Source organism: Callorhinchus milii, unplaced genomic scaffold (genome assembly GCF_018977255.1).
Source record: "Callorhinchus milii isolate IMCB2004 unplaced genomic scaffold, IMCB_Cmil_1.0 Scaffold6, whole genome shotgun sequence".
Taxonomy (NCBI): domain Eukaryota; kingdom Metazoa; phylum Chordata; class Chondrichthyes; order Chimaeriformes; family Callorhinchidae; genus Callorhinchus; species Callorhinchus milii.
Genome location: NW_024704747.1, coordinates 29,898,326 through 29,924,254, shown reverse-complemented (window position 1 = coordinate 29,924,254; position 25,929 = coordinate 29,898,326). Strand labels below are relative to the sequence as shown.

General features: G+C 41.4%; 1 protein-coding gene across 2 annotated transcripts in view; it reads right to left on the bottom strand.

Moving 5' to 3' along the window:
* The window catches only part of cobll1b (cordon-bleu WH2 repeat protein-like 1b), a 64,346-nt gene that overhangs the window by 6,408 nt on the left and 32,009 nt on the right, over positions 1–25,929 (bottom strand). The window contains exons 1-9 of one of the 2 annotated variants that reach the window (XM_007889829.2): positions 22,946–23,118; positions 10,831–11,022; positions 9,456–9,660; positions 8,906–9,134; positions 7,518–7,559; positions 6,159–6,259; positions 5,093–5,323; positions 3,197–3,338; positions 2,770–2,850 (exon numbers count right to left, since the gene is read on the bottom strand). In XM_007889829.2, the coding sequence (XP_007888020.2) occupies positions 2,770–2,850; positions 3,197–3,338; positions 5,093–5,323; positions 6,159–6,259; positions 7,518–7,559; positions 8,906–9,134; positions 9,456–9,660; positions 10,831–10,922 (1,123 nt within the window). In that variant the 5' untranslated portion in view covers positions 10,923–11,022; positions 22,946–23,118. Of the gene's footprint in view, positions 1–2,769; positions 2,851–3,196; positions 3,339–5,092; positions 5,324–6,158; positions 6,260–7,517; positions 7,560–8,905; positions 9,135–9,455; positions 9,661–10,830; positions 11,023–22,945; positions 23,119–25,929 lie in introns of those variants that run through there. The other variant, XM_042336177.1, reaches the window with a different exon arrangement.

Sequence of the window (25,929 nt, the reverse complement as noted above, 5' to 3'; positions counted from 1 at the left end):
TTCTTTAATTCAATGGCGGAGTGTAAAAGCACAAGTGGGAAAATGAGGATGAGATTCAAGATATCAACACAATGCATTTTGCAGTTCCTGACTTCAAAACAAACTATAGAAGTTGTTAACTCTGATAGATTACTTCGGAAACACATAAGAAAACAGCTATTTAAGACACAGAAAAAGACTCACACACAAAAATAAAATCACAGTAAGTAGACAAGTTTAGATAACACAAAAATGGATTTGGTGGCACATCAAACACAGGAGAGAAGTTGAAATTCATTAAAGTTGAAGAAAATACAGAGGAGACAGCAGAGGCTTGGAACAGGAGGGGAAGGTGGCACATTTCACATCTTTGGCAGTTATAGCTATATCCAGTCCCTTCGTTCTTGCAGTAGAACTAGACTGTCTGATCTGTAGGTTAGAATGAGAGTGATCAGTTGATTGGCACTGAGAAATAATCAGGTTGGAATACCTGAATTGGAGAGACACAAAACATTAAAGGTACTTTAACAAGACTGTGGTCAGTCATTGATACATTTCTCTTTCTACAAAGTTATATTTCAAACATTTACAGGCAGCTAGTTACACAACATAACCTTTTCCAACTCAAGTATTTCTACGCAAGCAACCCTCAGGTCATGGGTTTGAAACTGCTCATTGGTATCTCCCTTCAGATAAATCCTGGTGAATGTTTTTTAAAAGAACCAAAATAACAGCGAGGGATACACTTAAGATTCGTTGTTGTTTTTGTACTGGTGAGTAAATTGCTACTGCTGAAAGCTGCATGCGTTTGGAGAATAAGGTCAACATCAAGTTGGATGGAACCCACTGAAGCTTTCAAACTGTGGCTCAGCGCTAAACACATGCTAAAAAGGTGAGTTGAAAGAATAGCCAGTGAGGTTACGGTTCCTCTGTTTCGTCCCTCCCCCCTTCAACATAAAGCGACAATGTTAAACTAAAACAAAACGAATTATTAATTAGCGGAGGAGGAAGTGGGAGGATATTATCATCTCCTGACCTCATCTCCAACTGCACGCCATTTCATGGGTTACAATGGAGTCCTGTAGCTCAGTGGTTAGAGCACTCGCCTCGCAAGCGAGAGGACCTGGGTTCGATTCCTGAGCGTGGCTAAAGGTTGGGCAAGTTTCCTTACTCCACACCTCCCCTGTTTACCCAGCAGTAAGTAGGAACCTATTTGTTAGACAATTGGCGGATTGCTTTTCCAGAGGTAATAATCCCTTAAAACAAATTTGGTCACTCAATCCATGATTGTTTGTGGGAAAACTGCCGTGCGTAATTGGCTGCCGCATTTCGTCCATAAAATATCTAGTCACTACTGTATTCCGTGAAGCGCTTTGAGATGTCGCGAAGATGTGAAGGCAAAGAACAAACTGTGCCAGGACTTGTCCTCAGGAGATTAAGAGTTGGCTGCACTCGATGCAGATGTTGTTAACGGATGGAATTCCTGCTGATCACAATTACATCATCTGAAGAGAGAGAGAAGCTGCTACGGTTTGGTTCTTGGGACAATAGAGAGAAGCTTCCAGCATAGAAACCAATCTATTGGGGTTGCCTTTTGATACTATGATCGTGAATTATCCTTGAGCTAAACATTTTAATTTGTGATTACCTGTTGTTTATGCAGATATGTTAGGCATTCATCTCCGTACCTCAGAGCAAGAGCCTAATTGGCAATTTTAAATCAACAACAACTTGCATTTACACAGTGCCCTTCACGTGGGGTAGTGTCCTGGAGCGCTTGACAGTGGCGGAGTCTGACCCCAAGCCGGGGGGCGGTTGGGGTGGGGGTGTCAGGAAGCACGATCAAAAAGGAAGGTCTTCAGGCGGGATAAATCCTCTGCTAATCCAGCGAGTTACTTGGCCAACCAGCAACACGTTCAGAATCCAACACTGAGCGGATTAGGAGATAACATTTTTCTTATGTGAAGTAATATTGAACTGCAATGACTTGTAGTTTGTTGCAATAAAAACATGAAGCCAAATCACGATAGTAAATCAGAGTTGCAGCCCGTCGGATTGTTATAAACTGGAAACAGCCTCTTCTCTTCACATGATCAATTCTAAACGTTTCCTACAAACCCACCCGCCCAAATGGAAACAGCAGCAGCAAACAGCGCATTTTTGACTCGTTAGATTGTGTGTCATCAAGAACGGGAATTGATTGAATTGAAAACTTTCTAGGATGATGTTTAACTAACCCTCTTGGTATGAAACCGTCACCAATACACAACGACGACAACAACTTACACGAACAAAATGCCTTTCACGTCGGAAGGACGTCCCAAGGCACAGGACAGTCAGGGATTTGGACCCGAGCTGAACAAGGGGTTGGGATCAGGAGGGATGGAGGGCAAAGAAGCAGTGCAACAGAATGCAAGACGGATGTTAAAAAGCAGAGGATAATATATTAGTAACACTGGCGAAGACTACAATTAGTTTGAAGTACAAAAACATCATTGAGGGGGAAATGAGATGTAAATACAGTATAATTTACATTGCAAAATAAATGTACCTACTGTTCATAAACTGAATAGAAATTGATTTCTTCATGTTAAATATTAAGAAAATATACTTCACCTCCATCGAAACAAATTTCTGAATACAAATGTACATTTAACAGAAATGATCTAAAACGATTATTTAAACAATCATTCTTAATGGATAATAAAGACTAACTTCCAAATTTGGAATTTTTAGTTTGATCACTGTTTTGGGTAAGAACAGAAATGTTCTGAGCAATCTGACCATTACCTGACGGAGAGGACACTTGGCTGGAAGGACTTTCTGAAACATTGGGACTTGGGCAGGAAACAACAGCTCCTTGGACTGATTCTAATCAAATCAAATAAAAAACAATCCAACTTAAATAAGAACATGGTTAGAACATCACAGTCCATTTTCCTATTAGCTCCACTGAAATCTACATGTGACAGCGAAATTGTTCCGTATAAAAATAGTTTACAGGAAAATGATTCTTGCGCAGATTATAGCTGGAAATACAAAGCAAATACTTAATTGTATTTGTATTGAGGACATTTCCCACCTCTTCTCGCTCGCACTTGTTTCTATCAGCACACAATCTCAAGTAGAATGAACCGGATATACAAGTCTTTAAGAAAAATAGATACTTTGGCGAGGGTATCGAGATCAAACAGAAAAAAAATCAACATTTCATTACCTTCTGGATCTGGGCTTTTCTGGTCGGTCACTTTACAGGGAGGAAGAGGGGCCTTGCGCTTGGTCCTTTTGAGAGATGAGGAGCTCGATAGGGTTTCATCCCGCAAGGACTTTGCCCTTTGTCTGGTTAAACTAGTCGTGTCCTGACGCAACACAAAATGGTATGGATTAGAATGGATCAGATTTTACACATTAATCTGGAGAGGAAAGTTACAACACAGGTACCTTGAATCACTTTAAGGTTGGAGCATTTTGAAGCATTTACAAAATACACAGTCACTCCACGTTACAGTGTATCCTGTGAAGCGCTTTGAGACGTCTCAAAGACGCGATCAGGTGCTGCGTCCAATGCAAAGATTATTATTATTATTTCATAAACTTTTTTGAATTATAATTGTGTTATGGTTTTCGAGTCATGCTACATTCTCCATATATATCATAATAATAACAATGATCCTCGCATTTGATACAGCGCCTTATCACGTCTTCGAGACGTCTCAAAGCACTTCACAGGATATACTGTAAAGTGAATTGACTGTATATTTTGCGGATGAATATTATAAATGGAACACTATAGTGTCCAACACTTAGTTGCACCTCAGTTATACACTTACACTTACATCATCATTGCCAGGACTCTACTTTCTTAGAATTCATAAGAACTCATACATTTCTGACAGTTCAGGTTTAACCCGCAAGAAACAGATGAATACCTGTAGTCATGGAAACACTGAAAAAACATTCAGCTCATACACTATATAATTCCTCGTAAACCTTGACCCTGCACGATTTCAGGGTCAACTTTATAAGTTATCCGTTAACCCAGAAAACACAGGCAGTTTGAACACCAAACCAGTAGGTGACCTCAGTATCTAAATCTAAGATCTCTTTAACCAAACAAGATAAAACTTAAAGAGTTTCTGAATACATGATAATAAATGGTCACTCAACCCACGACTGTTTGTGGGACCCTGCTGTGCGCAATTGGCTGCCGCATTTTGCCCACAAAATACAGTCAATCCTTGCGTTTGCTGTCGCGCCTTATCATGTCGTTGAAACTTCTCAAAGCGCTTCACACAATAAACTGTAAAGTGAATTGACTGTATAGTTTGCGGGCGAAACGCGGCAGCCAATTGCACACAGCAGCGTCCCACAAACAGTCATGGATTCGGTGACCAAATTCTATTATTTTTTGCGGGGGGATTATTAATCGCCAATCGACTAACAACCGGGTTCCTACTGACTGCTGGTAAACAGAGGCGTGTGTGTGGAGAAGGAAACTTGCCTAATGTTTTGCACTGACCGGGAATCAAACCCAGGTCCTCTCGCTTGCGAGGCGAGTGCTCGAACCACTGAGCTACAGGACTCCACGAGTAATAGAACTACAGGAGTATATGGTGCACTGACAATTCTAGCTGTTTGGATTCAAAGCAGCAACAAGCAGCTGCCGCTGAGTTAGCAGGACAGCCTGGTACAACAGCTGCACCATGTACATTTGGAAAGTAGATCACAAATCAGCAGCATTTTATTTATGAATTGGCCAACAGCTGTGGGAAGTTCTCTGTTCGATAGCGTCCTCCTGTGGTGGAGACTTCCAATGCAGCTGAGAATTTTTACAACAACAACAAAATTTCACGCCTGGAGGACGTCCCGAGGCGCTGGACAGACAGAGTTACGGAGGGGTTTTAACTTCGCATTCTCAATTTTACAATAATGGTTATAGTGATCCGCGCATTCGACTCAGCGGCTTATCACGTGTCGTCGAGACGTCTCAAAGCGCTTCCCAGAATATACGGCAAAATGCAGTGTCTGTGTGTTCTGAGAACGAAACGCGGCGGCCGATTGCGCACAGCGTAATTCAGTCAGGATCACTGGAAAGTGTGGCTGTTTTACTGACCTGTTCCTCGCAGGTCTGCAGAACGTAGGATAATGGCCTGGTTAACGTTTGCTGACTCAGATCCTTTGGGACACTCTGTGACGTGGAGAGAGGTGGGGGAGGAGCCCGGCGTTTCTTGGGTATGGTCGATGGTAAAGTATTGGACTCGTATGTTGGGCAGTGAGCGCTGGGAGCTGCAGTGCCAAGCTGTCTCTGTTGGTTTATTGGTGGGGTGGCGGGAGCACTTGGTGCCTAGAATAAGAGAGAGAGTAAAAAAAGAAAGTTTGATTTCAGAATCCAATCGCTTGACAACAACAACAACAACAACTAGCATTTACACAGCGCCCCCTCACGCAGGGTTAGTGCCCCAGAGTGTTTGACAGTGGTGGAGCACCACACCGAGCTGGGGGAGGAGAGAGGTCACCGTAGTCACAGCCGAAGAGGAAGGTCTTCAGGCGTGACCTGAAGATGAGGAAGGAAGGGGCCGAGGCGGAGGGAGGGACAGAGGGAGAGCGTTCCAGCATTTCGAGGGCAAGCCAATCGTTCGCCACAAAAGCAGGTACACACATACACAATCAAACAACTTGCAAAGTAGATGTTTTGCTTAATTTAAAAATAATTAAAATGCTCGATGATCCATTCAGAAAAAAAATAGGAGGTTCCTTCCTAACTGCTGACACAAGGGAAACCCTGACTCAGCGACACTGAAAACAATCTACCAGAATCAGTTTTTTATTTGTTCGAATAATAACTTTGATACACTTTTTTTAATATACTTACAAACCAGACAGTAAAGAAAACTAAACAACCCCATAGTGATGGGATCACAGAGCTTTAGAGACTGCGAGAACAATCTTTTCTTTGATACAATCAACATTTATTTTTATAGGACAGCACCACTCCTACGCCTATTATTATTATTATTATTATTATTATTATTATTATTATTATACATAGTACAATATTAAATGCAAGGATTATTACTATTACTACTATTCACCCCAACGAATCATGGAATTTCTGTAACAATCTACTTTGAGAAACACAAATGTAACCGCAGTAAAGTCCTCCATAAAAAAAAGCTTACTTTTTCACGCTTCTTTTTACTAAGTCTGAAAAAGTTGAGAAAACCTTTGTTTTCCTTCTCCCTCTGAAGCGAATTCATACTGTCAGTGAGCTGGTGTTGTCCTGTAACACAGAATACATTTGTGGAAGGTGAGCAAACACGGTGACAAGAAATCACACATTTCTAAACAATGCTCAGTTTAGAAAAGATTATTAACAAACAACACAATGAATTGTTGCCGAGAGTAGTTAGTAATAATAATAATAATAATAATCCTTGCATTTGATATAGCGCTTTTCACGTTGGGAGGACGTCCCAAAGCGCTTCACAGAACACACTGTAAAGTGAATTGACTGTATATTTGTGGGCGAACGCGGCAGCCAATTGCGCACAGCAATGTCCCACAAACAGTCGTAGATTGTAAATGACCAATTTATTATTGTTTTTGGTTTTGGAGGGAATATTATTAGGCTCTGTGTGGAGTAAGGAAACTTTTTGCAAAATGTGATCGGCATGAGACTTGACAACGATAATAACTTGCATTTATATGGCGTCCTTCACACAGGATAATGTCCCAGAGCGGCTTAGAACAGTTGCCTTAAAAAAAAGTGAGCAACTCTGACACTTCTGTTGAGATCTTGCGATCGTTCATCCCAGTGACTCATGCTAAAACAGGCAAGCCACACCATACCTCTCTGGTATAATTATAGTGCACTGGTACAGGAAGCACAAGCATGGGAGTCACAATGCTAATGCCTTGGGGAGAAGGAAGGGGGAAATAAAGAGCAAACTAGGAGAAAGGGAATACATTTTTTGTGCAAGAACAAAGAATGTTGACAGTGTATGGAGCGAAACAGTTGACGCCTTTTTCTTTCTAGAGCTGGGTTCAGTCTCCTTTAGACACAAATATTTTGTCAAGGGCCATTTTTTGAACATAATAATAATAATAATCCTTGCATTTGATATAGCGCCTCATTACGTCTTTGAGACTTCGCAAAGCGCTTCACAGAACATACCGTGAAGTGTAATGACTGTGTATTTTGTGGGTGAAATGCAGCAGCCAATTCAGTCATGGATTGAGTGACCAAATTATTACTTATTGTTGAAGGAATTATTATCCCAGGAAGAGTGATCCACCAATTGACGAACAACCAGATTCCTACTGACTGCTGGGAAACCGAGGCGTGTGGAGTAGGGAAACTTGCCCAACGTTTCGCCCCCTGCCCGGGAATTGAACCCAGGCCCTCTCACTTGCGAGGCGAGTGCTCTAACCCCTGAGCTACAGGACTCCACGAGTAATAGAACTAAGCAATAGAACTCAAAAAGCTGAAGCATTAGCAATATGGTAACCTGTGAAATTCCAGAGATAATTGGCATTACCTTGCTGAACAGACACACCTTGAGAATACGCCTGGGAGGATCCTATAAAGTGAAAACCACAATTACAGCAACTTTAAGATTGCAAACACTCTGTAAACGATTATTATAAATTATCCATTCAATACATATATATATATATATTAATCAGAATTCAACAACATCCTGAATGCCAGCTTATTAAGTCATTCCACACACAACGCAGCACATAAAATTGGGAATACCATTAAAAGCCGTAAAATGTGAAATGATTATAATGGCTTCCTCACGGAGGGTGTCACCCACACCAGGAAATAGTTTACAAGTCATGGGAGATTTCCTGCCTGCTACTTAGTCTTATTAAATGGTCTGAATATCAAGGGAGAATGTAAGTTACAGTAATAGGGCCTGTCAGCGCGCTAAAGAAAAATAATAAAATAAAAATAATCCTTACATTTGATACAGTGCCTTATAATGTCACCAAGACATCGTAAAGTGCTTCACAGGATATACTGTAAAATGAATCAACTGTATTTTGTTTTGTGGGTGAAACCCGGCAGGCAGTTTGCTCACAGTAATGGGAGTGAATGACCAATTTTGGGAGGATTGCTGGCCAGGACACTCGGAGAAACTCAATCCACGGCTGTTTGTGGGACGCTGCTGTGTGCAACTGGCTGTCACGTTTCGCCCACAAAATACAGTCAATTCACTTGACAGTATATTCTGTGAAGCGCTTTGAGACATCTCAAAGACATGATAAATATATTAAATACAAGGATTATTATTATTATTAAGTCACAGTAGTTCTGCCCGCCTACAGAAAGCAGTCCTTTCTATGGGCACAAAATTTGTTCAAGATCACAAACGTTAACACAAAATGTCTTTCTTCTGGCAGTTTTACGGTTGCCTTGGGTTACTACGTGCTCTTAAATCTTAGCGACACGTGAACTGCTGCTAAATATTCTTGTGAGTTCAATTAAAAGACTTAACACTGGAGACCTTTCAAGCTAACCCATTGCTCCCACCCCCCACCCCGATCTCTCTGTGGAAAAGAAAGCACCTACTAATTCTCAAAGGTTAATCTCTAGCCTGTCTGCTTCATTCGAAGCTGAACAAGAAATATTCAACTCATGTCTAGCGGGAGTGACAATTCAGCTTCAATTTCTTACAGAGAATAGAAAGATGAAGAATATTCAAAATATTTCTCCACCACACGCACACACCTCCACACACAACCACACACACACACTTTTAAACCACTGTAGGTTTTAGATAGTTCTGCTAGATATAATAATAATCCTTGCATTTGATACAGCGCCTTATCACATCTTCGAGATGTCTCAACTGTAAAGCGAATTAACTGTGTATTTTGTGGGCAAAACCCGCTATGATAACACTGACGAGGTACATACCTATGCCGGTATCCATTGCATAAACTTCTCGTAAACCAAGTTCGTTCAGAGATTTTGTTAAGTCCAAAGGATCTTGACACTCAAAGCTTTTGACCAGAAGTGTGGTCTTTGTATCAAATTCACATTTGCTGCCAATCACTGGAACCAGTTCTTGAAGGGGAACATTGGGACTAACTCGTACTATGGTTTTCTGTGTTTTCTTGTAGTTTACCACCACACGTACAGTTTGCTGAAAAGTAAAAGGAAAGTTACATGAATGATGATGATAATAATAATCGTAGCATTTGATACAGCGCCTCATCACGTGTTTGAGACGTCTCAAAGCGCTTCACAGGATACACTGTAAAGTGAATTGACCTTGATTCTAGACAAGGGATAGAGCATTCAGACAGATGCTCAAACCTGCTTTGCAATGAACGGCAAATTGAACTATTAGTATGTATTAACTCAGTTAAGCATCTCAACTCACTCACACACGCACAGACACACACACACACAGTACACCCGTGCAGACACACGTACATACATAGACCCACTCACACATACACACCTCAGGCACGACTGCAATAGGCCTTTTCTTCTCTTCCAGTTGTTTCTGTTTCAGAATAACCGTCTCCACCTCCAGTGTCCCAACCAGTGTGTTGGGTTTGAACCGGATCAGTCGCTTTTCTCTTCCCAGCAGGTCCATGGTGTGGCTGGACGGATTCAGGTGATATTTGCCACACAGATAAACTAACAAATCCATCACGGGTTTGCTAGAAAAACAAAATAGGTTTCTTTGAGATACCAGACAAATCCACAAAGGGAGATGACAATTAACTCAATGACGTTGATGTTGCAATATCACCATATCAATTCCCACCATGTTTACAAAGGTCTCATGACTGATTTAGAGGAGCATTATAATAATAATAATAATCCTTGAGTTTGATACAGCACCTCATCGCGTCATTGAGACGTCTCAAAGCGCTTCACACAATATACCGTAGAGTGTAGTGACTGTATATTTTTGTGGGTGAAACACGGTAGCTGATTGTGCACAGCAGTGTCCCGTAAATAGTCATTCTGGGGTCATTGGGGGAAAGTAAACAAGAAAGCAACACCCAGCTTCCTCTAAGTTGTTCTTTATTTAAACAAACTATTAAACATAAGAGTGGCAGCTGCAAGGAGATGGCTCTTTGCTCAAATCATTTCCTCTTTTTACTCCAGCACCTGCCAAGCAGTGGGCACCACTCTGCTCAGAAACCCACCCACCCCCAGAGGAGAGAGACCCACAACTGAGTCACAGAGGAAACAAAACCCTTGTGCTGTGTGGCCTCGTTTGGTAACAGTTGGTTAATGTTAGTAGGTCGATGTGTACATACGCTCAGCATCCAGTTAAACACGATGCCTATCAGGAGCCTCAGGCAGACCAAACATTTCAGAAAGTAACCGTATTTTCATAAAACCAGACACCAGATTAACACTGGGATCCTGAGTTGAGGTGTTGGCATATTTTCTCTCCCTTCCCCAATCTCCCACAGCTGCGGGACGAAACCTAAGGCAAGTTTCCTTACTCCACACACCTCTGTTTATCAGCAGTAAATAGGAACCCGGTTGTTAGTCGACGGGCGGATCGCTTTTGTGGGGGTAATAACCCCTTCAAAATAAATAAATAGTAATAATTTGGTCACTCAATTCACGACTCTTTGTGGGACGCTGCTGTGCGCAATTGGCTGCCGCGTTTCGCCCACGAAATAAATACAGTCAGTTGACTTTAGAGTATGGTTCTGTGAATCGCTTTGAGACGTCTCGAAGCCGTGAAAAGACGGGGTATCAAAGGCATGGACCATGGTAACCAGGTCGCCATCACCATAACTTTAATGGGTGAGAAAGAAACGTCTGCATGTCAGAGCCAGCTACACAGCGATCGGAGAGAAATGTACCTTCCATTGATGCTGGTAATCTGCTCTCCTCCTCCCGGCAGTACCACAGTCAGGTTCACGTCCGTATCCAATACATTCTCTTTGTGCTCCATGGCGATCTTTTCAGACTCGGGATCCTTAGCTACTGGTAAGGCTTCAGCATGTTTGGAAGACGTGGGTGGCGCCGGAGCTTTTGATTTGTTCTTTTTACTTCTGGGAAAATAAGATTCATTTTACATAAGACTCAGTCGTGGGAAACACAGTACTTTTATATCGAAAGAAAATCCATATTTCGCCCCCAAAATGATACACAGTCACTCCACTTTGCAGTATATTCTGCGAAGCGCTTTGAGATGTCTCGAAGACATGATAAGGTGCTATATCTAATGCAAAGATTATTATGATTATTATTATTATGATTATTATTATATTGGATGCATTCACTGTATTTTTCACCTCTACTTGAAAAAAATCCTCAAAAGCTTAGTTCTAAGTAAATTAATCTATCAGCTTTTAAACTTTGTTTCAACCCTAATAGCATCATCAAAAACATCAAGTATTTCTCAGATTGTACACAGTGTAGCACAAGTTAGTAGTAAAGTGTAACTGAGACGTCATTTCCTTAGTCCACACACGCCTCCGGTTTCCTAGTAATAAGTAGGAACCTGCTTGTTAGTCGATTGGCCGATCGCTTTCCGGGGATAATAATCCCTTCAAAAAAAAACTAATAATAATTTGGTCACTCAATTCAGCGGGGTTTAAGTTTTATTAACAAAGTGGCTTGGATAAGAGAAGAGAGATTGGCTGTCTTGAGAGAGAGAGAGAGAGAGAGAGTACCAATTGGTGTCTCCATATTAAAGTATCCCCAACATCTCGTTTACATTTGGAGTGATGTATAACAGATGTGTTGCTGCTGCAGAGAGAGAGAGAGAAAGGTGTTCGAGTTACAAGGGGAAGTAACACCTGATTTCAATCCTGCACGGGGCAGAAGGGAAGCTTTTATTACGTTCACAAGCACCTGTTTTCATTCGCTCACGTCAGATCTGAAACCGCTCGCTTTTGAAGTTGCAAGTGTGACCACGCCTTTGATCCGAGCCAAAACATGGTTCAGTTACAGCTTCACTGGCTCCTCTGCACCATCAGGGCATAAAAAGTGCAGCAAGTTGCACAACTTGTGCTAATACAACACACGCGTATGATGCGAAGGCGTTGAGTTTTCAACTTTATTTTGGCCTTTTTTTGTTTGTTATATTTTTTTAGAACAATAAAGGCTCAGTGAAATGTCGATACAATCTGTCATTCATCCAAATTCTACTTTTCTTCTTACCAAAAAAAAGGCTTTTGAGGATTTTTAAAAGTGATACAAAATGAGCAATAGCCAACTTGACTATTTATTAATAATAATAATCCTGGCATTTGATACAGCGCCTCATCACGTCTTCGAGACGTCTGAAAACGCTTCACAGAATCCTTGCATTTGATACAGCGCCTCATCACGTCTTCGAGACGTCTGAAAACGCTTCACAGAATCCTTGCATTTGCATTTGCATTTGATATAGCGCTTTTCACGTCAGGAGGACGTCCCAAAGCGCTTCACAGAATATACTGTAAAGTGGATCGAGTGTATATTTTGTGGCCGAAACGCGGCAGCCAATTGTGCACAGCAGCGTCCCCACAAACAGCCGTGGAGTTGAGTGACCAGATTATTATTTTTTTATTTAGTTATTTTTTGAAGGGATTATTATTACCCCCAGAAAAGCCATCCGCCAATCGACTACCAACCGGGTTCCTACTTACCTCTGGTAAACAAGAGGCTTTTGAAGCTTTAACCGTGGAGTGACTGCCTGCCTTGAAGGAAACCCTGTTTACATGATGGGTGTGTTTCCCCAGTAGTCCACACATCATTGTGTCACTAAAGTCATTTGTGAGACAATGCTGCATTTTTAAGTTGCCGTTCCTCAGCACAGGTGGTTGAATTACTACAAAGCTGCAACAACCTCAGTTGATTTGATTAGACGTTTCCTCCCCTTTGTGTGCATCGTCTGCCACTACAAGAAACTGCAGCCACTGAGATCATCCACCAACCAATCCAAACAGGTAACACGAAAGTACTGTATGATTGACCATCTGTTTGGAGATGAGAGATATTCCCAGTCCCACATGTAACACCTCTTTGTGTACTCAGCAGTAAGTAGGAACCTGGTTGTTAGTCGATTGGTGGATCGCTTTTCCAGGGTTAATAATCACTTCAAAATAGAATAATAATAATTTGGTCACTTCAATCCACGACTGTTTGTGGGACGCTGCTGTGCGCGCAATTGGCTGCTGCGTTTATCCCACAAAATATACAGTCAGTTCACTTTACGGTATATTCTGTGAAGCGCTTTGAGACGTCTCCAATACGTGATAAGGGGCTCTCGCAAACACAAGGATGATTATTATTATTAAATCCAACGTGAAGGCAAGCACAAGGGGAAAGAACGAAGGAACAAACTGTAAGAAAAGGCAGCAAGTGGCAGCCAAGTTTGTTTTAGAATCGGTTACACATTTACCAACATAAGACCATTCAGTTGTTAAACAATTGCTCTGGACACTTGCCAAATTTTTGCCATCATAAATCCGAACGCCACACAAGTGACGCAAAGAGAATTGCACGTTGCTAAGACGGAAACAATTGTAGCATTTATGCGGAAAGTACATCCCGTTGAAAGAGATGGTGCGTGACATTCGTTCCGAACAGTTTTATAATAATAATAATCCTCGCATTTGATACGGCGCCTAATCTCAGCTTCGAGACGTCTCAAAGCGCTTCGCAGGATACGCTGTAGAGTGAATTGACTCAATGTGGGTCTCTGGAAAATGAAACTACATCTTACCACATCAAGCTACATCTCTCCTTTGCTCCAAACTAAGCAAGGCATTTTTCACACCTCATCCCAAAATGTAAATACACAATCCAACTCATTTGGGTGCTGAAATATGATCTGAAACATGCAAATCCTGTTTCTCCCCCTTTAGACTAACGCACATCTCCCTTCTTTTACACACTGGAGTCCCGTAGCTCAGTGGTTAGAGCTCTCGCCTCACAAGCGAGAGGACCTGGGTTCGATTCTCGGGCCGGGCACGAAACGTTGGGCAAGTTTCCTTACTCCCCACGCACGCCTCTGTTTACCAGCAGTCGGTAGGAACCCGGTTGTTAGTCCATTGGTGGATCGCTTTTCCGGGGTAATAGTGAATTCAGTATATTTATAGTGTATCCTATGAAACACTTTGAAACGTCTCGAGGACGTGATGAGGCTCGATATCAATTGAAAAGATTATTATTATCAACATACACAACAGGACAGCAGATAAATGATTAGGAACGTAGACACAAGGAGACAGCACGTTCTCAAGGCTGCAGGTTTGCACAGTTGTTTGCAGTGGACAGATGGTAGGGTAATTATTGTGCAGCAGTTTAATCACTCAGTGCCTTTTATTTAAAGCTCACCAGCGTGCTGGACTAACTATACAGAGGGTGCATTTAAGTGTTACCTGATAGTACGGGTTTCGAAGATTGTGTATAAAATGTTCACGGACATTATAAGTTTTTGGCGCGTGTTCTTTAGTCCGCTCTATTTTAAAGTGCTCGAGAGAGAGAGTGCTCAGGTAAATTATTCCCATCAGAAATCACAATATCCACATAAAACCATAAATTCAGATAAATATTTATCTTTAGAAAAGGCACATCAAAGGGTGTATGATTTGTTTTTGAACAAGGCACAAACACACACACACACACACACACAGTGGGCAAATTAAAGTGCATTTTTGCATGATAAGGTAAGTTAAGTCGTTGACTGACCAGAAGGGAGGGTGGAGAGAAAGGAAATAATCAACAAAACAATTGCACAGTCAGCTCTTTAATTCCACAGTCAGGAATATTGTATTTACTACATTAATCTCAGCACAGCCTGGTATGTTTATAGCTAATACTTCACATCTAAACATCGTCATACTGGAATATGAACAAAGCAGACTGACCTTCTGACATTATGTTCACAAACACACAAGAAAAGGAGCTCTGAAATTCCACAAATACTTTCACATGAAAAACTCATTTTGTTTCTTGGTTTGCCGCCAATTGATGTACAATGTTCTGTGAAGTAACTGCACATACCGAGCGAGGTTTTGTTGGAAGAAAAAGTGAGCCTAGGAATTGCTTAATGCTACTTTTAAATATCTTTCCAGATCAAAGTCTGTACAGCTAAGTTTCACACAGCACATACGCTCAGTGTACACAGAAACAAACTATAATGCCGAATGGTATGTACAGTACTTTATAACAAAGCTTTCACTGAAACAACAAGTCCACGAGAAAACAAAAATGGGCCAATATCAAACATTACGCTTCACTGATACTCACAATGAATGTGCAGTTCTTACCCTGAAAGCCAACCATATAACTAGCAATATTAACTCTGGTGCTATTCAACTGAAAGAAAACTTAATTGTCTTATTCCAATTCAGACTATGTACTGTTAAGTACGGGCTACCACTTTATATTCATTCACATATTCCCAACACAAGAACACAGTAGATAATGTAGACCATGATAAGCTGTTTTATCTTGTACTGAACAGTAGAACCAGAGGACACGGTCTGCAACTGAAGGGGGTAAATTCAGAACAAATCTGCGGAAACACTACTTCAGGGAGCGAGTAGTAAACGTATGGAACAGGCTCCCCAGGGACACGGACGGTGGCAGCAGAAAGTGTTGATTGTTTCAAGAACAAATGAGATAGATTTCTGTTAGGAAATAATATCTGGAGAGACAGTTATAGTTTGGGACACGACATGTCAAGCGACTGCCAGGATGGTGGAAGGTGAACTGGATGGATCTTGGTTTTCCTTCGCCAGCAAATTCTTATGTTCTTACAAATTGCTGAATTTGAAGTTAAATACAGAAAGAGTAAATGCCATGTTACTTTCTAGTACATTGCATTGATAATTTAAACTGTGCATATAAGACCACTGAGTAATATTTGTCCATTTGTACTACAAACACAATTTTTGTCAACATTACAATGCATTTAAAGATGACATTATTAAATCTACTGTAATACGCACTTTATAAGTTTAACTAACAGAGCATGTGACAGATGAAACTTGGCTACAATTGAAGGCTGATCGAGAGAAGATATTCCGTGCTTCTCAACAGATTACTTACAACAACAACAACAAAATTACATTTGTATAGCGTCTTTCATGTCGGGATGACATCCCAAGGCATTTACAGTTATATTTGGAGACATTTGCAGCTTGAAAACCTTTGTATTGTAAAGGTTGTGACTCAACCCTAAGCATATGACTTCAGGTCAAATGTTCCAAATGTTGTGGTTTGGGGAATATAAATGGCGCAGTGTGCTGTGATAATCACAGCTTTTCCTTCAAACTTCCACGTGGACATCAAACAAAAAGGACTTTATTCCGCAAAACATTGAGACAATGGGTCTACTATTAACTCGACGACATTATACTTGGGAACATTGGCTTGGACACTTATAAGGATCCTTTCCAGACACTTATAAGCATCCCTCTTAAGAGTCACAGTTTAAACACACACACACACACACACACACACACACTGGAAAAGTATTAGCAGCAAAAGCAATTTCTTCGTATCCTGAATGTTTATTAAAAATATATCAATTTCCCATTTCTGTTGTATTATTCTATCCTCGAACATTTGACTGTCAACTATAGCCTTCACCAATAGGGAGTTGGACATCAACCCTCAAATCAGCAACTCATCATTAAGGAGAACAAGAAGAAATATACAAGGGTCAATATGGACATAACCATTAGAGACAGCAGACAGATCTAAGAAGGTGTAATGAAATTCTCTTCCTATTTGGATTTCAATGAGTTATTACCTAGCAGTAAGTAGGAACTTGGTGGTTAGTCAATTGACAGATCACTTTTCCAGGGGTAATAATCCCTTCAAAACTTTTTATAAAAATAATTATTCGGTCGCTCAATCCACACTGTTTGTGGGACGCCGCTGTGTGCATTTGGCTGCCACGATTCGCCCACAAAATATACAGTCAATTCACTTTACACTATATCTTGTGAAGCGCTTTGAGACGTCTGGAAGACGTGATTATTAATATTATCATTAAACATAGCTTTCTAGTAAACAACACAACTCTCTTGTTGCCTATTATAATCTTTCCATTTGGGTTATTTTACTTTAATAAAAAAAAGTCTTCTGGCACAAGTTCAAACAGATCAATTGTTTCTAACTAGAAACTGAAGTGGAAATTTACCAGTTTTAGATTTGTCACAAAACAGAATTTTTTTTGCACTTCCTCCTATTAAGTCTTCTCCTGGCCGCCAAAGTATTCCCAGCCAAGAAGCAATTTATTTTACATATTTTTTTTCTTCAAAATAAAACAAAACAAAAAGAACAATGCTAGCAGGACACAATCAATTCTTATTTATAGAGATCATGAATCATGACATGGGAAATACAAAATGTCACATAACCCGATAACAATTTTATTATTTAACCTTTTATATTGGCGGTGGCCAACCCTGGCCAAACGTTTGCACTAGTCTAGGTAACAGCAAAGCAACAACTTGCATTTATTTCTACGTGACATCCAGTAGCTCAGTGGTTAGAGCACTCTCCTCGCAAGTAAGAGGACCCGGGTTTGATTCCCGACCAGGGATGAAACAATGAGCAAGTTTCCTTACTCCACACACACGCCTCTGTTTACCAGCAATCAGTAGGAACCCGGTTAGTAGTCAATTAGCGGATCACTTTTCCAGGAGTAATAAACCCTCTAAAAAATATGAATAAAAAACAATAATGATTGGGTCACTCAATCCACGACTGTTTGTGGGACGCTGCTGTGCGCAATTGTCCACAAAATATACAGTCACTTCACTTTACAGTATATCCTGTGAAGCACTTTGAGACGTCTCAAAGCCATGATAAGGCGCTGTAGCAAATGCAAGGATTATTACGTTAACAAAGCCAGCGACCGCCTCCCCCAGTTTTCTGCTGAGGTCAGTTGCTGGTGCCCTCAGAATGGTGCTGCCTGGATGGTAAGTCCCCTGACGTTCCACTAAACAAATTAATGGGAGAGAATGTTTTCATGCTATTGTGATTAGGGTAAGGAAAATTCTGCCTCAATTAATTGTCTGCACGACAAGGCTGCAGAACATTGTTTTTCTAATAAACAAGTGGCAGGAACGGGAGGAAATATTTTTGTGAGCACAACATTGATTTCGGGATTAGGGCGCAGGAAATTCTTCTTTAATTTTTGGCACAAAAAAAACACTCATGCAACGTTGACACATCTCGAAGACTACACAGGATTATTCACATGCAAGATTGTGAAAAGAAGCATGTAAACCTATCTAATCTTTATTGTTAGGGAAATGGCCAACAAATCCCCCAAATAAAATTGATCAATCAAGCCACGACTGTTTATGGGACATTGCCTTGTGCAATTGGCTGCCGCATTTCGAACATTAAAATTCCCTCAATCCACTTTACAGTGATTCTGTGAAACGCTTTGAGACGTATCAACGACGTGATAAGGCGCTGCATCAAACCCAAGGATTGATTCAAAATTAAAAATGGATTTTTTTTAAATCAAGGCATTAAACTTCTCCCTCCATTATAAACGTCCTGCTTAAAATACACATTTGGTTGGCTGACTGACATGATGTTGAACAGTAATAAAAGGGCTGTACTAAAGGTCAGCGCATTTATATGTATACTGTGATTATTAGGACAAATGCTCACAAATAATCCCGTTTGTTCTTACGTGGGCAGAAAAGCAACACAAGAATATTCTGCAAGGAACCGTCCAAGGCTTAGGCACTTGCCCAAAACATGCATGTCTTTCACTTAATAAAGATTAAAACATTCCAATTCTGGCCTTTTCCTGCAAATCTTTGTGCTCACGATATACAGGAGCCAGAGAGACAGACGTGAATGGACACATCACCGCTAGAACTTCAGTAGTCCTATTAAGGTTTGCAACCCAAAAAATTTGCTTTGACGTAAAGTAGGAATTTATTAGGTACATAGTTGGACTGAATACCTCAATCCATCCATCAATAACACAGATTGCACAGCCCAGAAACAGCTAACTCATCCCTGCCAGTGTTTATACTCCATTCCTCCTAATCTCCTCTCCCCTATGCCTCTATTCTCCTCTCCCTCATGTGTGCAACATGTTAATTTAGCTTAAAATCTGAGCTGAGACATTAAGTTAGAAGTGAAATTAGAAGAGCATTGTGAAGACATGGAATCCTGGTCAAGGCAGAATCAATAATAAAAACTTCTGATAACTCAGCACTCAAGAGAAAAAGGGCTCAGCGGTGAGTTCACCAGGAGTGACAAGTTAGGAATAATAATAATTGCATTTGTTATGGCACTTATCAATTTTGTTGTTGTTGTCTCTAGGCAGGATTTGAAAGTGGGGAGGGCAGGGGCAAGGCGGAGGCACTAAGGGAGAGGGTTCCAGAGTTTCGGGGCGCAGTGTCTGAAGGTACGGCCACCGATGGTGGAGCGGAGGGAAACAAGAGACAAACAGGAGGCCGGAGCTGGCCGAGCGGAGGCAGCGGGATATTATATGAAATAATATCAACAACTATTGACGACGGAGGAGCCATTTGTTAAACAGTGTATCTCAGTTAGATATAAATATGCCAAACAGTAGTAACGCAACACACACACACACACACACACATCAGTATCAAATTTTATGATGCGCTCTGGAAGTTCGGCCAAACTCCGGGCTCAAAAATTCTTAGAATTTAGGAAAATCTGAATCTAAGACAGCAACAGCCTTCCACAGAACAGGTCTTTGAAACTCATCACAGCATCTCCAGTCTAGGCTGGCTAGTCACAAGTACACGCGTACTCACAACAAGACGAACAGAAAAAACATTTATGTGGCATCCAATGGTGATAAGGATTCCATTTCGCAAACTTTAAATTCACAGAATAATAATCCTTACATTTGGTACAGCCTTATCACGTCTTTGAGACGTCTCAAAGCACTTCACTGAATATACTGTAAAGTGAATTGACTGTATATTTTCAGGGCTGTAACTCACTTTACAGCATAACCTGTGAAGCGCTTTGAGACGTCTCGGAACACGACAAGCCACTATATCAAATGCAAGGATTATTATTTATTATTGCCCGGACTGATCAGAAGAAGAGGTTAAAGATAAATGATAATAGTGAAGAGATGAATGCTGGTGTTTTGCTAGAAAGAAAAATATATATATATTTCGAAAAGCAGACAAGCATCTGTCCCGCACCTGTGGACCACAGCAGCAAGATGTCTGAGCTGGTTTGGTTGCTCTCAGTCTGCCTTTGTAGCTGCAAACCGTAATCTAGTCAACATTTATCACCTCACGTGGCTGGGAGAGATGATCAAAGGTAATCACTTAACCATAGTCATCTCAGAAACATCTGGAGCACACGTGAGATCGTTCCCATATCCATCACGGACTGTCCTTGACTGAACGGCCAGAGGAGGCACTAAATTAAAGACAAGCAACTTCACCGCTGAACCAAGACAGCAGCCAAATCTCATATGGCTCTCAAATGGAATTCAGTCCAGATTGTCAGAGAGTGAAACTTAAGTCAACTACTTGGTTTAGGAATGGGGATGTGCAGAGAGATTCAACAGGGGAAAAACAACAGTAATAATAATCCTTGCAATTGATACAGAGCCTCATCACGTCTTCGGGTCATCTCAAAGGGCTTCACAGGATACACTGTAAAGTGAATTGACTGTGTATTTTGTGTATATTTTGTAAGTAATAGCAGATTATTCACATATAGAATATTATTACTTCCAGCCTGACACGAAAATGACCTGAAGCAAAGTTGAGCTCTACTCTAGCACACATTACACATGCAAATTACTCTGAAACCAATCACAGCGATTAATAAGTTTAATGTTAGTAATGATAGATCAATCTACTCTTTACTGACATTGAAAAGAAAGTAAGGGCAAGCTATTTGCAGAACATGTTTCAATGTCACAGGTTGGTTTAGTGTCGCACAGTAGCATGTGGGTAGGATACAATAATAATAACAATAATAATAATCCTTGTATTTGATACAGCACCTCATCATATCTTCGAGACAGTCTCAAAGCCTTTCATAGGATGCACTGTAAAGTGATTTGACGGTGTATTTTGTGGAGAAACATTCACGTTCGGTGGTGGTTGAAGGTCATACGGCACACAATCAATATTACTTCCAGGTTATGTAATACTGTACAGAAAATAGAAGTAACCACTTGGGAGACCACACGTGTGATAAAACATACTGTGCGTGATGGCTGAGTAAACACACACCTGTCAGTGTGCTACACCAACCAACCGTTCTCCACTGAAATGTAGAGAGACAAGAAATACTTTGGTTTTGGTTCTTAAAAAAACGCTTCGACTTTCACCTGATCTACAACTTGTTGAATGGCAAATTTGCATATTGTTCTTCACCCCCAAGTTTTAATGGCTAAACCCACCTTAGCAAATAAATAAATGATAACAATAATAATTTGGTCACTCAATCCACGGCTGTTTGTGGGACACTGCTGTGTGCAATTGGCTGCTGCGTTTCACCCACAAAACATACAGTCAATTCACTTTACAGTGTTATCCTGTGAAGCGCTTTGAGACGTCTCGAAGATATAAGGCGCTGTGTCAAATGCAAAGATTATTGTTATTATTATTATTATTATTATAGCATCCACCAAATGAGAGAGACAAGTTTCTATTTTTTTCCCCAAGTTGCTTCGTGTCGAATACTGACTGACCTGCTTCTGGAACATAACTAGGTAAACAGTTGAGACAAGTATTATCCAGGGATCAGCGAGCCTTACAGTTGAACTGTCACTGAAGTTTGTTTCGGTACAGTACCTTAACAGTCCCCAGAGACAGCTGCTAGAGTACAAATGTATCTCGGAAAACACACCCGTAGATGGGCAACACACCGATATATTTAAACCTGATTTTTTTGTCTAAAGATAGCAGCAGGGATTTCCGGTTGATTTATTAAAACGTTTCTACCTTCTAACATTTCTAATTCAACCGCTCTGATTCACTGTACCATAGATTCCTGTAGAGCACTCGCCTCGCAAGCGAGAGGACCTGGGTTTGATTCCCGGGTAGTGTGAAACGTTGGGCAAGTTTCCTTACTCCACACACCTCTATTTACCAGCAGTAAGTAGGAACCCGGTTGTTAGTCAATTGACAGATCACTTTTCCGGGGGTAATAATCAACTTCAAAATAATTAACAATAATAATTTGGTCACTCAATCCACGCCTGTTTGTGGGGACGCTGCTGTGCGCAATTGACTGCTGCGTTTCGCCCACAAATATACAGTCAATTCAATTTGCAGTATATCCTGTGAAGCGCTTTGAGCCGTCTCGTGATAAGGCGCCGTATCAAATGGAAGGAGTATTCTTATTATTATACACAACTAACGAAAAGGGAATGGGGGAGTACGCGGAAATGTCCCTTCAACCAATACTTCTTCGTACGCAAAATCCTTTAGGTTGTGCGAATCGTTCGGGGATTGGTAACGCGTGTTTTTTTTAATCTGCTTTCAAACTAAAATAAAACTTCCTTTAAGATTTCAGAGCTGAACACCTGCTCTCCTTGGCTCAGCTCAGTGCGTGATTTTCAGACCAAACACAATATAATTTAACACACATCATGGCAGGAACCACCCAGTTCCCTCTGAAGGCTAAACCACAGCACGTTTAAAACAAGGGGAAAGCAAACATTGCACTGACCCGGCTCAATACATTCCGTCAAATCGCTTCACCAGGTATAAAGTGTGCACTCACTTAACGTGATGCCTGAGTTTTGAACTGATTGCTCAGGAGAGAACACAAGTGTATTTGCTATTTGAAACACACAAGAAATCCAATGTTACAAGTGTAGAACTCGTGTAGAACTCGGGGCGTTGGTGCTAAACTAGTTCTGTAGCACAAGAAAAAATATGTTGCAACAATATGTTGAACAACAACCTCCAACAACTCTGCCATTCACTCATTTTTCAGACTTTTAAGAAAAGAATTACGTTGAAAGTAACTGAGCTTTACCTGTGTGTCACATTAATCTCTGACGGTCGAGACTATTTTTGGTTCTTCTGTGGAGTTTTTCCCCCCAATGTTTTCTTGCATGCAGAATGGCTGTGAGGAGTTTGTTGAAAATGGTTTTCAACACACTCTCGGCTGACCTACCTTCGAGCTCCTCCCCAACACTGACGTCAAGTTAAGCTGACAGGATATTTATTTCCTTCCCAGCAAGGCCCTTCGACCTGCATTGTGTACCTATTCATATACTTGTGGCCTTTACAGCTTGTAACAATCTGTCTCACCCAATTGAAGGATCACTGATAATCTCCTTTACCCTAACACCCATCACTGGACTGACTGACTGCTTGGTTAGTTTTAGTTACAATAATAATAATAATCCTTTCATTTGACACAGCGCCTTATCGCATCTTCGAGACGTCTCAAAGCGCTTCACAGGATATACTGTAAAGTGAATTGACTGTGTATTTTGTGGGCGAAACGTGCAAATTGCGCACAGCAGCGTCTCCACAAACAGTCATAGGTTGAGTGACCAAATTATTATTTATTTATTTCTTTATTTGTTTGATTGATTGATTGAAGGGATTATTACCCCCGGAAAAACGATCTGCCAATCGACCGACAACCAGGTTCCTATTTACTGCTGCGTAAACAGAGGCGTGTGCAGTAAGGAAACGTGCCCAATGTTTTGGGAATCGAGCCCAGGTCCTCTCACCTGTGAGGCGAGTGCTCTAACCACTGAGCTACAGGACTCCACAATATGAGAACCAGCAAATGAGTAGATTTGCGCAATTCAAAACCATTTTTTAAAAAAAAAAGGCCATGATATTAAGATCTCAAACTAAACATTAGTGTTGGAATAGTTACTGTTTTCCCAGTCAAATGCTGGCTTTGAGGCTATAGATGCTCTGCCAGTCAAAGAAACATTTGTTTAACAAACCGCTGCAGAAAAAGCAGACAGACAGCACACAACCGCACGACAGACTGCACACTTTTTTTGTGGAAAAAAAAGAATTTATTCTCTGCTCAATATTTTTCCTGACCGCATTGCGGGCATCGATTATTGCATTTTAATATAAATGTTTCAGGCATCCTGGCGGCCATCACTGCATAAAGGACTTGTTAATCAAACTATATTTTTACTTGTCTTCAAATCCCTTCATGCCCCGGCACATCCGTATCTCTCCGATCTGCTTTCTCCCAACCCACCACCCGCTGCCTCCGCTCGACTGGCTCCGGTCTCCTGCTTGTCCCCCGTGCCCTCCACTCCACCATCGGCGGTCACGCTTTCAGCCACTTCGTCCCGAAACTCTGGGACTCTCTCGTCTATCCTTCACTCCGCCTCGCCCCTTCCTTCCCCATCTTCAGGTCGCGCCTGAAGACCTTCCTCTTCGACCGTGACTACTATCACCTCCCCCCCACCCGCCCGGCTGGGTGTCGTGCTCCACCACTGTCACGCGCTCTGGGACGCTGTGTAAATGCAAGTTGTTGTTGTTGTTGGGGAGTGTTTAATCCAGCAGAGAGCAGCTGTTCATCAGGAATCTTTCTCTCTGGTTTACTGATGAAGCTGTTGCGCCAGCCAAGGTTGACGCAGGTCATTCAGCAGATAAACTAATTGGTGGGTGGGTGCCTGCTCTGACTTTGTGATGTTCTGATAAGGATCAGTTTCCGGAACATTCCGAAGGTGCTGCCTGTACATTGGAGCTGACGCTCACGGCCATTCCAGAGACAGGCAGAGTTTGAGCTGGTGAAGGCCTGCGGCACAGCAACCAATCAGTCAGCACATCTCACAGCGAGTTTCAGGAAGTTCTGCCCGAAAACATTGGAGGGAAGATCGTTAAACACAAGTTAATTGAAACCTGTAACTAATGCTTAAGTGTAAAGCAGTAAGTGCTTAAAGGTCACTCCCGCCTCATATCTTTCCGTCACCTTTCCCAGTGTAGAAAAACCCATCACAAAGCAAACTAAATTGAATGAGATACCTCTTCACAGGATAAGTACAGTTTCCTGCCCCCAACCTACTGTTATATTTTCACAATGGGCCGGCTATCTGGCTGAAGTAATGTCCGTCCTTTTAACCAAAAAATGTAGGAATGGCTTTGAACTCACACGGTCTAGGCCTGAGAGGTCCAACCCTTTTTTGGCTGTTGAGATTTGCGAAACGTCCACGGGCCCCATAAACAATATTATTTTTGTTTCTCTTCCAGGTCCCGTCCGCCTGTTCGTATGGATGTTAAATATCCCTCGGCGCCATTCGAAAGGAGAAGCTAGTTTGCCCTTGAGAACCAATCCCCCGAGTACAATTGATCACTCGTCTCATGGCTGTTTGTGGGACGTTGCTGTGCGCAAATTGTGCTGCCATATCAAATGCAAGGATTATTATTATTACTATTATTATTATGAAGATGATTATTCCGTGGGAGAGAGAACTGAGCAACACAAGTGGGCTAACATTCTTAGCAGTTGGCACGGTTTCAAATCACAAAGCAATACAACAGCTGCCCAGTGAGAGATGTATTGACACTTGAACAAACGTAACTTCCAGCCTCTGCACACACAAAAGTGGCATATTTGTTACGAGCTGCCTCATAACATCCAGTAAATAGCCCGAGCTTTTATAGAGATCTCCCCTCCATAGACACAAATGCCAAATGACCACTCTTCAACAGACTGCTCACCCTGAAGTCTGCTACCCGTCATGCCGTAAACCCTCCATATTCCCCCATGACATTTGCCAAAACAATCTGAAGACTTTTTGAGAGGTTTCACAAATAGCGAGGCCTATAGCGACTGTTTAGACTGCTTATTGGGCACAAGCCCCAAAGCGTAAAGTGCTGCAGCTTGGATATTAAAGTGCATCAATTTGGCTACTGCAATACATAAGCAATAATAATAATCCTTGCATTTGATATAGCGTCTTATCATGTCATCGAGACGTCTCAAAGCGCTTCACAGAATATACTGTAAAGTGAATTGACTGGGTATTTTGT